We start from the raw sequence: 17,982 nt of genomic DNA, 5'->3' as shown, positions 1-17,982 counted from the left end.
CACTAAAACCAACACATATCAGACGCTGGAACAGGCTTGAAAAATATTGTTGTATATATCTGCGTTAAACCGTATTATACAAAACAATGTGGAGTAATACTGGACTGTGGCACAGTGTCACAGCTGCGTAGCTGTGGGAGTTATTGAAAAAGACAGGCTGTGAAAAAATATACATTGCATGTTTTTTTTTAGGTATTCTCCTAAGGAGAACCCACAAAGATACGTAAAAATGCCTGGAATGATGGATAAAGGGTCGGAGTATCTAGGAAAGGGACGCTCAAACGGAACAAAAAACCCTTCAAATGCATCGAATGGACATTTTTCTGATGAGAGTGGCAGTGACGACGAGCACGGTATAGCCTCGAACAACCCGTTTGCATGTAACACTACATGTATTATTTTGAACGCGAAAAACAAAACAAAAATGGTCTATTAATGTGCTATACATATTTGTCCTTATTGCAGATGTCGGAATGCGTGTGGGGTCCGATTATCAAGCCAATATACCCGAATTTGATCATGGTAAGGTTATGCTTGATCTATCTGACTGTATTCTGGTGGTAGCCTCGGTATAGGTTATAACAGTATATTTACATTCATCTTCTTACTTTACAACCCATAGTCAGTAATCTTATATTTCAGAATTCAGCCAGATGTGTAGAGAATTTTTGGCCCGTTAAAATATGTTTGGTTTATAGAAGCGTTTTGAAACACATTTCTATTCCGAGGCTATACTTGCCCACCGTAGGCTACTATTGGTTTCCTTCAACTGAATTGGCTTTTTGTTGCTATCTAAACAATATTTTAACAACAGTAAAGCAGCATCGTTAGTCCTGCATGTATTGCTTTAATTAGGCAGTTAAAATTGCATTAAATATCACTATAAAAAAATGATGTATTATATATTTTTCTGTAGGTTCTACCAAATACAGTGATAAAGATAGTGGGGGAATGTTGGTGTGGTCTCCATATCACACCATTGTCGACCCAAAATGTAAGTCAGTTTGGTTTTCACAAGCATCTTATTTCTAAAGACAACCAAAAGTTGATTTTACAAAACATATTTATAAGTAGTTTAATTAAACTATGATTTTTCCCCACAGTGGATGAATATATTGCCATTGCAAAAGAGAAGCATGGATATAATGTTGAGCAGGTATGTCTGCTTTTTAGGATTATTAGACAAGTACATAGGGCCACATTTACTAAGCTTTTTCACCAATGCAGAGAATCCACCTTATTTTTCAAAAACATATGAACAACTTTCAACAGAATTCCCAACACTATTGAAGCATGTTCCCAATTTAAACATTCATATTACATTTTCCAAGCCCCCCGGACAGGCCTAAAATTTACACCGGTGTGAAAGCTCAGTAAATTTGACCCACAATGTATTAATAAACTACCAAGGCACACTTAAAAATAACATATTCAAATGTTATTTAGGGGAATACCTACTCTATCTATTCTAGTTCTGTTGCTTAAGCATTTCTGGCTCAGTGAAGCCCCATAGACCTGCCTGGTGTCCATTCTCAGTGGATTCCACTCGTTGCTGTCCCCCACAGGCATTGGGCATGCTGTTCTGGCACAAGCACAACATTGAAAAGTCCCTAGCAGACCTTCCCAACTTCACCCCCTTCCCCGACGAGTGGACCGTGGAGGATAAGGTTCTGTTTGAACAAGCCTTCAGCTTCCATGGAAAAAGCTTCCACAGGATTCAACAAATGGTAAAATACATATTTTAATATACAGTAGCTTTTATCTTTGACTTTGATGTGTGTCTGTATACTGTCCATACAAACATACACAAGTAGTCTGGATGAATATTGCAGTTGACTTTAAGGTCATTTACGCTTGAGCCAACATCCGCATTCACCTTGAATGCAATCTCTGCAAATGTTGGGGTGATTGCCTTTAAAAGGCGCATTGTCAACAGTGCAGTGCGCTTGTCGACAATGCGCCTTTGATTGAATCCCGGCTTTAATGTAAGTATAAACAGTCAATTGGCACCATTTTCTCATCTGTTGTAGTTACCAGACAAATCCATATCCAGCCTTGTGAAGTATTACTACTCCTGGAAGAAGACCCGGTCCAGAACCAGCCTGATGGACCGCCAGGCCAGAAAGCTGGCAAACCGAAACGCCCAAGATGAAAGGTAAAGACTTGTGTCTCGCCTTACTACTGTCTCTGAAATTCCAAGTGGTCGGAGTCCAATAATGATAGGCTTTTCTTGATATTAGTGATGAAGAAATGGAGGAGGCCAACCCCATCGAAGCAAACGATAGTGATTATGACCCCACCAAGGAGACGAAAAAAGAGGTACGTTATCTAAACTTTAGAATTTAAACTGATGGAATGGCAGTTGGGATATATCAAAAAGTATTAGCGGATACGCTTTTAATCAGTGACCAGCATTCACTTACAATGAGTAGTAGAGTAGACAGACGCCAAAGAAATAGGGAAATAAAATGCAAGGTGTTTTGATGTGAGGGGAAGGTTAGTGTTACGACATAAAGTAGACAAATAAAGTAGACAAACACACTATCCAGGATACACTTCCACACTCCATCCCCCAGGGGGCAGCAGAAACCTTGTCCTGCTTGATAAGCACATCAGGTGCTGCCAATTAGGGTGATCATCAGTCAGTGTCCCAGCTTGAAAGCTGTGAGGCTGCTAGTTGGTTTGGTGGCCATGAGGCCTTTCGTTTAGTTTTAAATCATTAGTTTAGTCATGCTTGTCTGTGGTTTCCTTTTTGTATTCATTTATTTCTGTCACCATCTGGACAAATAATAATCCACCACGAGGTCAAGAGAGACAGAGTCAGCCCTAGACCATAGTAAGATTGCCATCTCCCTGGGCACATGTGCATCCAACACCGTCCTCAAACACTGATTTCTCACAAATGCACACATTCAGGCTACAGACCATGTAACTAGGCCTAGGACCACTAGATAAAGCGAGTGTAACAATATCTGTAAGCTAGTTAATGGGTTAGTAACAAAGGTCACACTTAAAAGGTACAGTAAGCGATGCATAAAGTAAACCGCAACATAGGGCGTTGATTTCGGCAACAACTAAGAGTGTTTGAAGCACGAGGCTACTCTTGTACATAGTTTTGGTTCCATAGCTATCACGTTGTAGCAGTGGGAAGCGCACCCATGCATTAGAGTCCTGCATCGGGTTGGATATCAAATCAAACTTTATTTGTCATATACGACGAATACAACAAGTACAGACCTTACCGTGAAATGCGTACTTACAAGCCCTGACCAACAGTGCAGTTCAAGAAGAGTTAAGAAAATATCTACCAAATAAACTAAAGTAAAAAATAATAAAAAGTAACACAATAACAAGGCTATATACAGGGGATACCGGTACCGAGTCAGTGAGTGGAGATACAGGTTAGAGGTAATTTGTACATGTAAGTAGGGGAGAAGTGACTATGCATAGATAATAAACAGCGAGTAGCAGCGGTGTACAAAACAATGTAATAGTCAGGTGGCCAGTTGATTAATTGTTCAGCAGTCTTATGGCTTGGGGGTAGAAGCTGTTAAGGAGCTGTTTGGTCCTAGACTTCATGCTCCGGTACCACTTGCCGTGCGATAGCAGAGAAAACAGTCTATGACTTGGGTGACTGGAATCTCTGATAATTTTGTGGGTTTCCTATGACACCGCCTATTATATAGGTCCTGGATTGCAGGAAGCTTGGCTCCAGTGATATACTGGGCCGTACACATTACCCTCTGTAGTGCCTTATGGTCAGATGCCGAGCAGCTGCCATACCAGGCGGTGATGCAACCAGTCAGAATGCTCACGATGGTGCAGCTGTGGAACTTTTTAATGATCTGGGGGCCCATGTATTATCTTTTCAGTCTCCTGAGGGGGAAAAGGTTTTGTTGTGCCCTCTTCACAACTTTCTTGGTGTGTTTGGACCATGATAGTTCATTGGTGATGTGGACACCAAGGAACTTGGATTCTCGGCCCGCCCCATTACAGCCCCGTTGATGGGAGCCTGTTCGGCCCCGCCTTTTCCTTTAGTCCACGATCAGCTCCTTTGTCTTGCTCACATTGAGGAAGAGGTTGTTGTCCTGGCACCACACTGCCAGTTCTGACCTCCTCCTTATAGGCTGTCTCATCGTTGTCGGTGATCAGGCCTACCACTGTTGTGTCATCAGCAAACTTAATGATGGCACTGGAGTCGTGTTTGGCCACGCAGTTGTGAGTGAACCGGGAGTACAGGAGGGGACTAAGTACACACCCCTGAGGGGCCCCAGTGTTGATGATCAGTGTGGAAAACGTGTTGTTGCCTACCCTTACCACCTGGGGGCCGCTCGTCAGGAAGTCCAGGATCTAGTTGCAGAGGGAGGTGTTTAGTCCCAGGGTCCTTAGCTTAGTGATGAGCTTCGTGGGCACTATGGTGTTGAACGCTGAGCTGTAGTCGATGAACAGCATTCTCACATAGGTGTTCCTTTTGTCCAGGTGGGAAAGGGCAGTGGGGAGTGCGATTGAGATTGCATCATCTGTGGATCTGTTGGGGCGGTATTCGAATTGGAGTGGGTCTAGGGTATCCGGGAGGATGCTGTTGATGTGAGCCATGACCAGCCTTTCAAAGCACTTCATGGCTACCAACGTGAGTGCTATGGGGCGGTAATCGTTTAGGCAGGTTACCTTCGCTTCCTTGGGCACAGGGACTATGGTGGTCTGCTTGAAACATGTAGATATGACAGACTCAGTCAGGGAGAGGTTGAAAATGTCAGTGAAGACACTTGGCAGTTGTTCCTCGCATGCTTCGAGTACACGTCCTGGTAATCCATCTGGCCCTGCGGCTTTGTGAATGTTGACCTGTTTCAAGGTCTTGCTCACATCGGCTACTGAGAGCATTATCATAGTCATCCAGAACAGCTGGTGCTCTCGTGCATGCTTCAGTGTTGCTTGCCTCGAAGCGAGCATACAAGGCATTTAACTCGTCTGGTAGGCTCGCGTCACTGGGCAGCTCGCATATGGGTTTCCCTTTGTAGTTCGTAATAGTTTTCAAGCCCTGCCACATCTGACGAGCGGTGTATTAGGATTCAGTCTCAATCCTGTATTGACGCTTTGCTTGTTTGATGGTTCGTCTGAGGGCATAGCGGGATTTCTTATAGGCATCCAGATTAGTGTCCCGCTCCTTGAAAGCGGCAGCTCTACCCTTTAGTTCAGTGCGGATGTTGCCTGTAATCCATGGCTTCTGGTTGGGTCACTGTGAGGACGACGTCGTCATTGCACTTATTGATGAAGCTGATGACTGAGGTGGTATACTCAATGCCATTGGATGAATCCCAGAACATATTCCAGTCTGTGCTAGCAAAACAGTCCTGTAGCGTAGAATCCGTGTCATCTGACCACTTCCATATTGAGCGAGTCACTGGTACTTCCTGCTTTAATTTGAGCTTGTAAGCAGGAATCGCGAGGATAGAATTATGGTCAGATTTGCCAAATGGAGGGCAAGGGAGAGCTTTGTATGCATCTCTGTGTGTGGAGTAAAGGTGGTCTAGAGTTTTTTTTTCTCTGGTTGCACATGTGACATGTGACCCACTGTTGACAACAAAAAAGTCAGCTGGCAGATGTAATGAAAAGTCTTTCAACCCGTGGGTAGGATCACTGTTCAGATCAATTATATTGCAGGTCAAATGTTTTATTTCAAGATTTCTTTTACAAACCCAGGAGCTTGTTGAATTGTTGCGAATTCCATTATGTGAGCAGTGAGCCAGACAGCCGAGGGTAGCAGCAACACAGCGAGAGTGGAGCAGGGAACTGTCCATTATTTGTGTGGCGTTGAAACGTTCCTAATTGGTTCACATGCGGAGATTACGTTTCCTTCAACAATACGTTGCCAAGTTTATTTTCCCTGACTCCTAGCTCACATAAAAATGGCTAACGTAACAGGAGATTGGGAAAGAAAGGTTATGATGGTGGATTACAACATCATGGAAACAGGTGCTCTGTGAATGAAATCCGGTTTGGAAGGATTTTGTAAGTCATTGTGGACAAGGAGGACAAAGACCCAGTAGATGGATACACAGCCTGCAAAAGTGTAAGCAGGTATTTGTTTTTTGATAATTCAGTTATTTAGCAATGAATTATTACATTAATTCAGGCTTTTGTTCATTTAGACCATACGCAGGCTACATAAACCTACTAAATAAATGTAGCCTATTTTTGCAGCCTGTAGCTTATTCGATTCTGGGAATTGTTTCAATTAAACTATTTGATTATCTAAACAATATTGAATATAAAGGTATTATTTTTTATGTTGCCTATAGGCTTTAATTAGGTAAGAAGGCTAATTAGAAGGCTTTTTTTCAAAGCTATTTCAATTGTCAATGTGCGCTGCATCTCATTATGAATATAAGATAAGCCTATCGTTCTTAATTCATGGCATGGTTTCCTTTTATCCAAATGTTGAATAGACATGCAGACAAATTATTTCATGCAGGGAAGGGAAAAAAACCTAATACTCTGGTCATAATTTTTGTAAAATATATGGATGTTATTTGGGGGGTCACAGGTCAGCTCTTGGAACAATTTCTATGCTGGTGGTTCGTGTTGCGGAGAAAATATCTGGTGGGGCTCGGAATTGATGTGGCCGACGCGGGCGGGTTCGGGTCCAAAACATGTAGCTGTGCAGGACTCTACCATGCACATGTTCAGATACTCTGGTACTGTGAGAGCAAAGTCTTGCACTGCACTCATCAGAATATCAGTGGTGCTGCGCGTGGTAACGTCATATCACTGAGTCTGCTGTTCATGCTCCCAGGGGATTTTTCATGGATGCCTGATAAAGACCTAAGGGTCAAAACGTATCAATATAATCACCTGTGGGCATGAACAGCAGTGTGCAGCGTTTCATTTTTATTGTACCTCTTAAAACATGCTCCCATGTGCCATATGTTTTAACAATGACACAATTGATGTTACTAACATTATGACAGCTAATAGAAAGTGTACCCGCGCCTATCCAGAGCCACACGGAGCCCCAGCCCCTGAGCTCCTCCAAGATTGGGCTCGGCCGACGGGAGCACCTGACGCTCATGCACCGGCACCACTCGCAGCGTTCCAAGTGTCGGCCGCCCAAAGGCATGTATCTGACCCAGGAGGATGTGGTGGCAGTGTCGTGCAGCTCCAGCGCTGCCAACACCGTCCTTCGGCAGCTGGACATGGAGCTGGTGGGCCTCAAAAGACAGGTGAGCGTTGGGGATTCTGGTTTGTCTCAATGCAGGGAAACCTGGGTCCTCAAGGTGCTTGAGTTGAGGCTTTTTCACAGTACATTTTAGTCATTTAGCAGACGCTCTTATCCAGAGCGACTTATAGGAGCAATTAAGGTCCTCTTAACCGCTAGGCTATATATATATATATATATATATATATTGGACAGACCTACTCATTCAAGGGTTTTTCTTTATTTTGACAATTTTCTACATTGTAGACTAATAGTAAACACATATGGAATCATGTAGTAACAACTAAATAAAAATATATTTTATATTTGAGATTCTTCAAAGTAGCCACACTTTACCTTGATGACAGCTTTGCACACTATTGGCATTCTCTCAACCAGCTTCATGAGGAATGCTTTTCCAACAGTCTTGAAGGAGTTCCCACATATGCTGAGCACTTGTTGGCTGCTTTTCCTTCACACTGCGGTCCAACTCATCCCAAACCATCTCAATTGGGTTGAGGTTGGTTGATTGTGGAGGCCATCTGATGCAGCACTCCATCACTCTCCTTGGTCAAATTGTCCTTACACAGCCTGTAGGTGTGTTTTGGGTCATTCTCCTGTTGAAAAACAAATGATAGTCCCACTAAGCGCAAATGAGATGGGATGGCGAAACGCTGCAGAATGCTGTAGTAGCCATGCTGGTTAAGTGTCCCTTGAATTCTAAATAAATCACTGACAGTGTCACCAGCATAGCATAGGAATCACACATGCAGAGATCATCTGTTCACCTACTCTGCGTCTCACAAGACACTGCAGTTGGAACCCAAAATCTCAAATTTGTACCAAAAATTACAGATAACCACCGGTATAATGTCCATTGCTCATGTTTCTTGGCCCAAACAAGTCTCTTCTTGTTATTTTTGTCCTTCAATAGTGGTTTCTTTGCAGAAATTTGATCATGAAGGCCTGATTCACACAATCTCCTCTGTTGAAGTTGAGATGTCTGTTACTTGAACTGTGTGAAGCATTTATTTGGGCTGCAATATTTGCGGCTGGTAACTCTAATGAACTTATCCTCTGCAGCAGAGGTATCTCTGGGTCTTCCTTTCCTGTGGCGGTCCTCATGAGAGCCAGTTTCTTCATAGCGCTTGATGGTTTTGCGACTGCACTTGAAGAAACTTTCAAAGTTCTTGAAATGTTCTGGATTGACTGACCTTCATGTCTTAAAGTCATGATGGACTGTCATTTCTCTTTGCTTATTTGAGCTGTTCTTGCCATAATATGGACTTGGTCTTTTACCAAATAGAGCTATCTTCTGTATACCACCCCTACCTTGTCACAACACAACTGATAGGCTAAAACACACAAGAAAATCCACACATGAACTTTTAACAAGGCACACCTGTTAATTGAAATGCATTCCAGGTTGGAAAAGCATTCCTCATGAAGCTGGTTAAGAGAATGCCAAGAGTGTGCAAAGCTGTCGTCAAGGCAAAGGGTCGCTACTTCGAAGAATTTCAAGTATAAAATATGTTTTGAGTTTAACACTTTTTTGTTTACTGCATGTTTCCATATGTGTTATTTAATGGTTTTGATGTCTTCACTATTCAACACCCCCCTGCACAAAGCGAGGTCCATACAGAAATGGTTTGTCAAGATCTGTGTGGAATAACTCTTTTTTTTATTTAACTAGTCAAGTCAGTTAAGAACAAATTCTTATTTACAATGACAGCCTACAGGGGAACAGTGGGTTAACTGCCTTGTTCAGGGGCAGAACGACAGATTTGTACCTTGTCAGCTCTGGGATTTCGATCCAGCAACCTTACCTTACTGGCCCAATTGCTCTAACCACTAGGCTACCTTCCACCCAAATTGACTGGCATACAGAGCCCATCGAACATCTTTAGGATGAGTTGGAATACCGACTGCATGCCAGGCCAACATCAGTGCCCGACCTCATGCTCTTGTGGCTGAATGGAAGGAAGTCCCCGCAGAAATGTTCCAACATCTAGTGGAAAGCCGTCCCAGACGAGTGGAGGCTGTTATAACAGAAAAGGGGGACCAACTCCATATTTATGCCCATGATTTTGGAATAAGATGTTCGACAAGAATGTGTCCACATACTTTTGATTCTTGTAGTGTATCAGCACTATTTAGTGCATTGTGTTCTAAGCATATGTACGGTGCCTTGCCTTTTTTCCATATTTTGTGTTTCAAGGTGTAATTTCAAATGGATTTGTAATTTTTTTTGTCAATGATTCACACACATACTCGTGTCAAAGTGGAAGAAAGTTTTTTTGTTTTTGTTAAATTCTAACAATCTTGAATACATGTATTCAATCCCCTGAGTCAATACATGTTAATCACCTTTGGCAGTGATTTAAAGCTGTCTCTTTCTGGGTCCAAGAGCTTTGCACACCTACAGTAGATTGCACATTATTTTATTAATTCTTGCCATAGATTTAAGCCAATTTAAGTAAACTAACTACACCACTCAGGATCTTTCAATGTCATCTTGGTATATATACTCCAGTGTATATTTGGCCTTGTGTTTTAGGTTATTAACCTGCTGAAAGGTGAATTTGTCTCCCAGTGTCTGTTGGAAAGTTGACTGAACCAGGTTATTCTCTAGGATTTTGCATGCGCTTAGCTCTATTCTGTTTCTTTTACCCCCCCCCAGATGACAATCATAACCAAAACATGATGCAGCCACCACCATGGTTGAAAATATGAAGTGTGGCCTCCCGGGTGTGCCACCAGAGACTCTGGGTTTGAGCCCAGGCTCTGTTGCAGCAGGCCGCGACTGGGAGGCCCATGGGGCGGCGCACAATTGGCCTAGCTTCGTCCAGGTTAGGGAGGGTTTGGCTGGTAGGGATAACCTTGTCTGTGCCGGGCCGGGCGCAGTGCACGCTGACCAGGTCGCTAGGTGTACGGTGTTTCCTCCGACACATTGGTGCGGCTGGCCTCCGGGTTGGATGCGCGCTGTGTTAAAAAGGAGTGCGGCTAGGTTGGGTTGTGTTTCGGAGGACGCATGGCTCTCGACCTTCGCCTCTCCCGAGTCCGTACGGGAGTTGTAGCGATGAGACAAGACAGTAACGACTAACGATTGGATACCACGAAATTGGGGAGAAAAAAAATAAATTATAATAAAAAAATAAAATATGAAGTGTGGTACTCAGTGATGTGTTGGATTTGCCCCAAACATAGCACTTTTATATTCAGGACTAAGTTAATTTGCCATTTTTATTTCTGTTTTAATTTAATGACTATTGCAAACAGGATGCATGTTTTGGAGAAGAAATTCTGTACAGGCGTCCTTCTCACTCTGACATTTAGGTTAGTATTGTGGAGTAACTACAATATTGTTGATCCATCTTCAGTTTTCTCCTATCACAGCCATTTAAACACTGTTTTAAAGTCACAATTGGCCCCATGGTGAAATCATTGGCCTCAAGTTTTCCATCCTCTCCGGAAACTGAGTTAGGAAGAACGCTTGCATCTATGTAGTGACTGAGTGTATTAATACACCATCCAAAGTGTAATTAATAACTTAACCATGCTCAAAGGGATATTCAAGGTTGACTTTTTATTTGTATTTATTTTATGTACCAATAGCTGACCTTCGCGAGGCATTGGAAAACCTCTCTGGTCTTTGTGGTTGAATCTGTGTTGGAAATTCACTGCTCGACTGAACGACTTTACAGATAATTGTATATGTGTGGGGGGTACTGTCGTGGAAATTCAGTACTGAGAGAGACTTGGTAATTTCTTCATACAATCATCTTCATTTAATATCGATAAATTATTGCAATAATAAAACCGTCGACCCAACAGTCTTGACTGTTAGGCTGAGAGCCTCCCCTTCACAGACAATGCACATTTTATATAGCGGATACCCAGAATGCTTGGTTCCACCCCTCCCATATAGATTGTGGGGCACCATAAGCCACTTTGGGTTCTTCTGCCTCTGGTGCTTTCTCTCAGATGCCAGGATAATTAGGATTAGGGAGGCCTTTCGCCTGGAGGAACAGAACATCTCTCTCGGTGACAAACACCACATCTTATCTATGGAATCCCAGCAGTAGGTTTTTACCTAGTCATCACTTAATCAGTTGCCAGCCCCAGCTTCAAACAACTCCTCTCAGTTCACTACAGTATTAGTTAAGTAAATAATTGCGGAATATCCAACAATCAGGTAAATATGTAATTTTTCTATCACAGTACAGAGATGAGGTAGTCATTAAAAAAAACATGTTTAACACTTATTGCACACAGGGATTCCATGCAACTTATTATGTCACTTGTTAAGCACATTTTTACTCCTGAACTTATTTAGGCTTGCCATATAAGGGGTTGGATACTTGGACCCAAGACAGTTCAACATTTTTAAAATAATTTGTAAACGTTTCCAAAAACATAATTCCGCTTTGACATTATGGGGTATTGTGTGTAGGCCAGTGACAAATACATCTCAATTTGAATCAATTTTAAATTCAGGCTGTAACACAACACAATGTGGGATGTGAGTACTTTCTGATGGCACTATGAATTTATCCCACAGGTTCAAAATGCAAAGCAACTGAACAGTGGTCTGAAACACAGGATGGAAGCGGGCATTGATGACTTCAGGCTGCCGGAGGTATGTGCCAAATGTTTTTAGATTTCAGTGAGAAAGGGACCTAGCAATGTGACATAAGTGGTCATAATTTGTCATGACATTCACATCACTAAGGCCGTACAAATGAAGTGCTACCAAAGAGATGGAAGTCATTAGTTATGGATGTTTCTTTATTATGGTTACTTATATGAAGTGAGTGACCTGTTGACTTGACATGTATTGTCACTTAGCTTCTACACTGAACAAAAATATAAACCCAACATGTCAAGTGTTGGTCCCATGTTTCATGAGCTAATATAAAAGTTCCCAGAAATTGTTCACGAAAAGCTTCTTTCTCTCAAATGGTGTGCACAAGTTTGTTTATATCCCTGTTAGTTAGCATTTCTCATTTGCCAAGATAATCCATCCACCTGACATGTGTGTGGCATATCAAGAAGCTTATTAAACATGATCATTACACAGGTGCACCTTGTGCTGGGGACAAAAGGTGCAGTTGTCACAAAACACAATGCCACAGGTGTCTCAAGTTGAGAGTGTGCAGTTGGCATGCTGACTGCAGAAATGTCCACCAGAGCTGTTGCCTGGTAATTTAATGTGAATTTCTGTACCATAAGCGGCCTCCAACGTTGTTTTATAGAAATTTACATTAAGTCCAACCAGCCTCAACCGCGGACTTGTGTAACCACACCAGGTCAGGACCATCACATCCGGCTTCTTCACCTACGAAAATGTCTGAGACCAGCCACCCGGACAGCTGATGAAACTCGTCATCCACACCAGGGTCTTGACCTGACTGCAGTTTGGCATCGTAAATGACTTCAGTGGGGAAATGCTCACCTTTGATTGTGACTGGAATACTGAAGTGTGCTCTTCACGGATGAAGGACAGGCATAAGCTACGGACATTTGCATTTGATCTGTGGCCATTTGAATGCACAGAGATACCGTGAAGAGGCCCATTGTCTTGCCATTCATCCACCACTATCACCTCATGTTTCAGAATAATGCACAGAAAGATGTCGCAAAGATCTGTAAACAATTTCTGGAAGCTGAAAATGTCCCAGTTCTTCCATGAACTGCATATTCACCAGATATGCCACCCATGACAGCGTGTTCCAGTTCCGCACAGCCATCGAAGAGGAGTGGGACAACATTCCACAGGCCACAATCAACAGTCTGATCAACTATATGTGGAGATGTCGCGCTGCATGAGGCAAATGGTGGTCACAAGATACTGACTGCTTTTCTGATCCAAGCCCCTACTTTTTTTTGAAGATATCTGAGACCAACAGATATCTGTATTCCCAGTCATGTGAAATTCACAGATTAGGCCCTAATTAATTCATTGAAATGTCCTGATTTCCTTAGGAACTGTAACTCAGTAAAATCTTTGAAATTGTGACATTTATGCTTTTGTTCAGTGTATAACATCAGGTGTTCTTTGTCTGTTCTAGTGCAGCCAAAAAGTTAATGCTCGCTGGACAACAGATGAACAGCTTCTGGCAGTTCAAGGTAAACCTACGTTCTTTGTGGGTTTGTAGTCAGCTCATGTTCTTGTCCATGGCCCGCCAGTCTGTTTACCTTGTGCAATTTCAGAATATTTGTTGTTTCAACAGGTGTCCGGAAGTACGGGAAAGACTTCCAGGCCATTGCCGATGTTATCGGTAATAAGACGGTAGGGCAGGTAAAGAACTTCTTTGTGAACTACCGCCGCCGGTTTAACCTGGAGGAGGTGCTGCAGGAGTGGGAGGCGGAGCAGGGAACTGGCACCCCCAACGGTGACACTGCCACCTCTGGCGAGGAGGGGAAGAACAGCTCCAACACCCCTTCTGGGAAGAGTATGGACGAAGAGGAGGAGGAGGTGGTGGAGCGTTCCTTTATTCCCCTAAAACCAAAAAAATTAACCTTCCCATTAACCCCTTCTGTGATTTCGTTATAGTTAGCTATGGGAGTTGGCCTCCCACAAGCCCCCTCTGCATGCAGGTTTTTACTCCAACAAAAATCTCTTAACACTGCAGTTTCATAAACATTCCTTCATAAAGGTGTCTTAACATTATAATTATTACAATGTTAGTTGCATCTGGACATTCCAACCCTGGGGGGGGGGGCTATATGCAAAAAAAAAATACATTTCCAATACGCATGTGTATAATACACACAATTTATAATTCTACAAATTTACCATTGACTTGATAACTTGAAGAAATATCTGAATGTGGTTGATGTCAACGAATGGTCTTTTACTACTTGCATGACGTGTAGCTTTAGGTATTATTTAACATATCATAAGCAGTTGTAGATGACCCTGCTATACAGTATTGAAAATAATGTAATACTAATATATTTTAAACGAATACACTACATGACCAAAAGTATGGACAAATACTCGTTGATCATCTCATTCCAAAATCATAGGCATTGATATGGAGTTAGTCCCCCCTTTGCTGCTATAACAGCCTCCACTTTTCTGGGAAGGCTTTCCACTAGATGTTGGAACATTCGGGGATTTACTTCCATTCAGTCAAAAGAGCATTAGTGAGGTTGGGCTCTGATGTTGGGCAATTAGGCATGGCTCACAGTTGGCATTCCAATTCATCCCAAAGGTGTTCAATGGGGATGAGGTTAGGGCTCTGTGCAGGCCAGTCAAGTTCTTCCACACCGATCTCGACAAACCATTTCTGTATGGACCTCGCTTTGTGCACGGGGGCATTATCATGCTGAAACAGGAAAGGGCCTTCCCCAAACTGTTGCTACAATGTTGGAAGCACAGAATCTTGTAGAATGTCATTGTGCGCTGTAGCGTTAAGATTTCCCTTCACTGGAAGTAAGAGGCTTAGCCCGAACCATGAAAAACAGCCCCAGACCATTATTCCTCCTCCATGGCTGTGTGCTCCATTTTATACACCTGTCGTCAATGGTGTGGCTGAAATAGCCAAATCAACTCATTTGAAGGGGTGTCCACATGGTTTTGTTTAGATAGTGTATATGCCTTTATGGCTACGTTGTCAATTAGCTAAGTAGGAAACACAATAGAACAGGTGCCAGGCTTATTTTCATAACCTGATATCCGTTATGACTGCTAATGACATTTGTTAAACTGATCTTAAATCTGGTATTCCAACATGGCATTCAATGTCAAGACCAGTCAAGTGGCTATCCCTCCTCCTGGAGAGCTACTGTACTTTTCCCACATTTTGTTAGGTTACAGCCTTATTCTAAAATCAATTAAATAGTTTTTTCCCCCTTCAATCTACACACAATACCCCATAATGACAAATCAAAAACAGGTTTAGGAATGTTTGTTAATTTATAAAAAATTAAAAACAGCACATTTACATAAGTATTCAGACCCTTTACTCAGTACTTTGTTGAAGCACCTTTGGTAGCGATTACAGCCTTGAGTCTTCTTGGGTCTCCCATTGTTCTCTGCAGATCCTCTCAAGCTCTGTCAGGTTAGCATTGCTGTGCCCCCCGCACATTGACTCTGTACTGGTACCCCCTGTATATAGCCTCACTTGTTATTTTACTGCTGTTGTTTAAATTGTTACTTTTATTTTCTACTTTTTCTATTTTTTACTTAATATTTATTTGTATTTTTTTCTTAATTTCTTAAAGCATTGTTGGTTCCGGTTAGTTGAGGTAATATGTACAATGTAGGTAGAATTCTTAGGGCCTTCCTCTGACACCGCCTGATATAGAGGTCCTAGATGGCAGGAAGCTTGGCCCCAGTGATGTACTGGGCCGTACACACTACCCTTGCAGTCGGAGGCCGAGCAGTTGCCATACCAGGCGGCGATGCGACCAATCAGTATGCTCTCGATGGTGCAGCTGTAGAACCTTTTGAGAATCTGAGGACCCATGCCAAATCTTTTCCGTCTCATGTAGGGGAATCAGCTTTGTCGTGCCCTCTTCACGACTGTCTTGGTGTGCTTGGACCATGATAACTTGTTGGTGATGTGGACACCAAGGAACTTGAAGCTCTCAAGCTGTTCCACTATAGCCCCATCGTGCTATGTCCTCATTTTCCACAATCATCTCCTTTGTCTTGATCACGTTGAGGGAGAAGTTGTTGTCCTGGCACCACACGACCAGGTCTCTGACCTCCTCCCTATTGGCTGTCTCATTTTTGTTGGTGATCAGGCCTACCACTGTTGTGTCATTGGCAAACTAGCATGTTATCCAGAGCATTGGTGACTAACTGTGCTGCTGGCAAGAATTTAATTGCGCTTTTTTGCCCATGTTTACTGACATCGGCCATATTCAATGGGTGTTGAGCGCTCGTAAATTCATTATTCTGCGCTCTGGTACACTCAGACGAGTGCCCTGAAATTGGAGTAGATAGCCAGAGCGAATTTACGAAAGCACCCGAATGGCCAGCTAAGCATGACGGGAATAATCAAGTCATTAGACGTTGGGTAATTATAGTTAGATAGCCTAAAGTTAATATGCTGGCAAGTTTGATGTATAAGTAGCCAACTAACATTAGGTAGCTACCTAACAACATACTGTTGTAATGATAAGCTATGTGGTTCGTAAGGACAGCGTAGCTAACAAATTGTCAGACAATATAAAGGGTAAGGTAACTTATTTGAAAAGTCATTACTTTATTACATTGCTCAACATTTTCTTATCATTTGTCATAATTAGTTAAAGCAGTGAATTTTTATCCGCTATCGTTGTACTTCGACTGCATATTTTCTGCCATTTCCTTCAAAAATGGAAACGATGTGCCTTCTTTCCTGAAGAATTGCATTATGGGCCCTAAAGTACGGAAATAGCGTCCTCCTTATATTTTGTGTATACTTCATATTTTGGCGAATTTAGTACGACATCCGGCAACTTTTGGCATACTAACTATACCCATACTATGACCAATAAGCATACTATATATTCAATTCACGTCACAAATAGTGTGGTTAGTATGAGTATTCGAACACAGCTAATTTGTAAAAAGTCAAGGGGTCTGAATACTTTCCGAATGCACTGTATGCTGTAATGTATTGCCCCTCTGCGTTTTGGTCTGAAATCCCAACTCACGCCTCTCTCTTCCAGGGCCAGGTGACCCCCTCGTTAGGCCCTTCTCCCGCTGCCACTTCCTCTTCAACTTTCCAAACCCTGGTGACATCGTCGGCAACTTCGCTCAACCAGCCGCCCCCGCTCCTACGGCCCTCTCTGCCAGCCACCCCGGCCCTCCACAGGCAGCCGCCCCCTCTCCAGCAGCAGGCCCGCTTCCTACAGCCCCGGCCGCGCTCAACCAGCCCCCCACTCATCCGGCCATCCAACCCCCCGCCCCGCGCCTCAATCCCCGGCCGCTTGCCCCGACCTCAGCCCCCACCTCCACAGGGTGCCCAGGCTCCAGCCAGCCGCCCCCCACCCTGGTGGGCATCCCATCGGAGACGCCATCCTCCTCGCTGCACTAAGTGTGTGCTGTGCAATGGCGAAGGAAGACAACGGAGAAGTCGGTGGTCGCTTTTTTTTTTTTTTACTTGGTCGTTTGTTTCCTTGTATTTTTCTTGACAATGATCCGTTGTGTTCCTGAAAGTCGTCAATCGTTGGTTGTTTATGAGCAGATTATGTATATTAATGAGAAACGTAAAGCCGTTGTGAAGTTTTTAAAGTCTATGTATATTAGGTTAGGTCTTAGTTTTATTTATTTGAAATCATATAGTTTTTTTTATTCACTCATCTTTGGATGGACTTGCTTAGATGTTATGTATTGGTGATGTTAAAGATTTACTAGAAGCATTGGTCCTGTTTGAAAGTGTTCTTGGCTTCTGGTTAATGTATATTTTACAAACTGGCAAAATTTGCAAGTGGTCTATAAACAAGGTATATTGAAGACACTATAATGGACAATACACCACCACTAGTGAACAGGTGGCGTTGCCATATTTCAGTTCAATTGTTTGATTTGCTGTAATGCATATTTGTTCTTTGAGCGAATATAGACTTATCTTTTATATAAGCATTATTTATTTTTCTACTCGGTGCTATGGACTCTAGACTGATTTTTGCCTATGTCCAGTATAATAATAACCATTGTGTAAGTGCTCTTACGCTTCTAGGCCAACTGTATTTACGTGATTGAATTGATCTAAACTGGAAGAAACTGATTGAAAAAAATGATGAACCGGTTAATAAAATGAATTTGTTTAATGTAATATTAAGCT

General features: G+C 42.6%; 1 protein-coding gene across 1 annotated transcript; it reads left to right on the top strand.

Annotated features, from left to right (window-relative positions):
• Positions 1-11: 11 nt before the first annotated feature.
• On the top strand, positions 12-17,313 carry LOC115142656 (REST corepressor 3-like). The gene is given in 13 exon segments (XM_029682282.2): positions 12-353; positions 466-522; positions 917-994; positions 1,104-1,156; positions 1,566-1,727; positions 2,031-2,155; positions 2,241-2,319; positions 6,999-7,220; positions 11,757-11,834; positions 13,267-13,324; positions 13,429-13,673; positions 16,865-17,099; positions 17,102-17,313. Coding segments are annotated over 13 exon segments (1,698 nt in total). The 5' UTR covers positions 12-178; the 3' UTR covers positions 17,233-17,313.
• The last annotated feature ends 669 nt before the right edge of the window (positions 17,314-17,982 follow it).

This window comes from Oncorhynchus nerka, linkage group LG15 (genome assembly GCF_034236695.1).
Source record: "Oncorhynchus nerka isolate Pitt River linkage group LG15, Oner_Uvic_2.0, whole genome shotgun sequence".
Taxonomy (NCBI): domain Eukaryota; kingdom Metazoa; phylum Chordata; class Actinopteri; order Salmoniformes; family Salmonidae; genus Oncorhynchus; species Oncorhynchus nerka.
The sequence above is the reverse complement of the archived record's forward strand: the minus strand, read 5'-3'. Positions and strand labels throughout refer to the sequence as shown.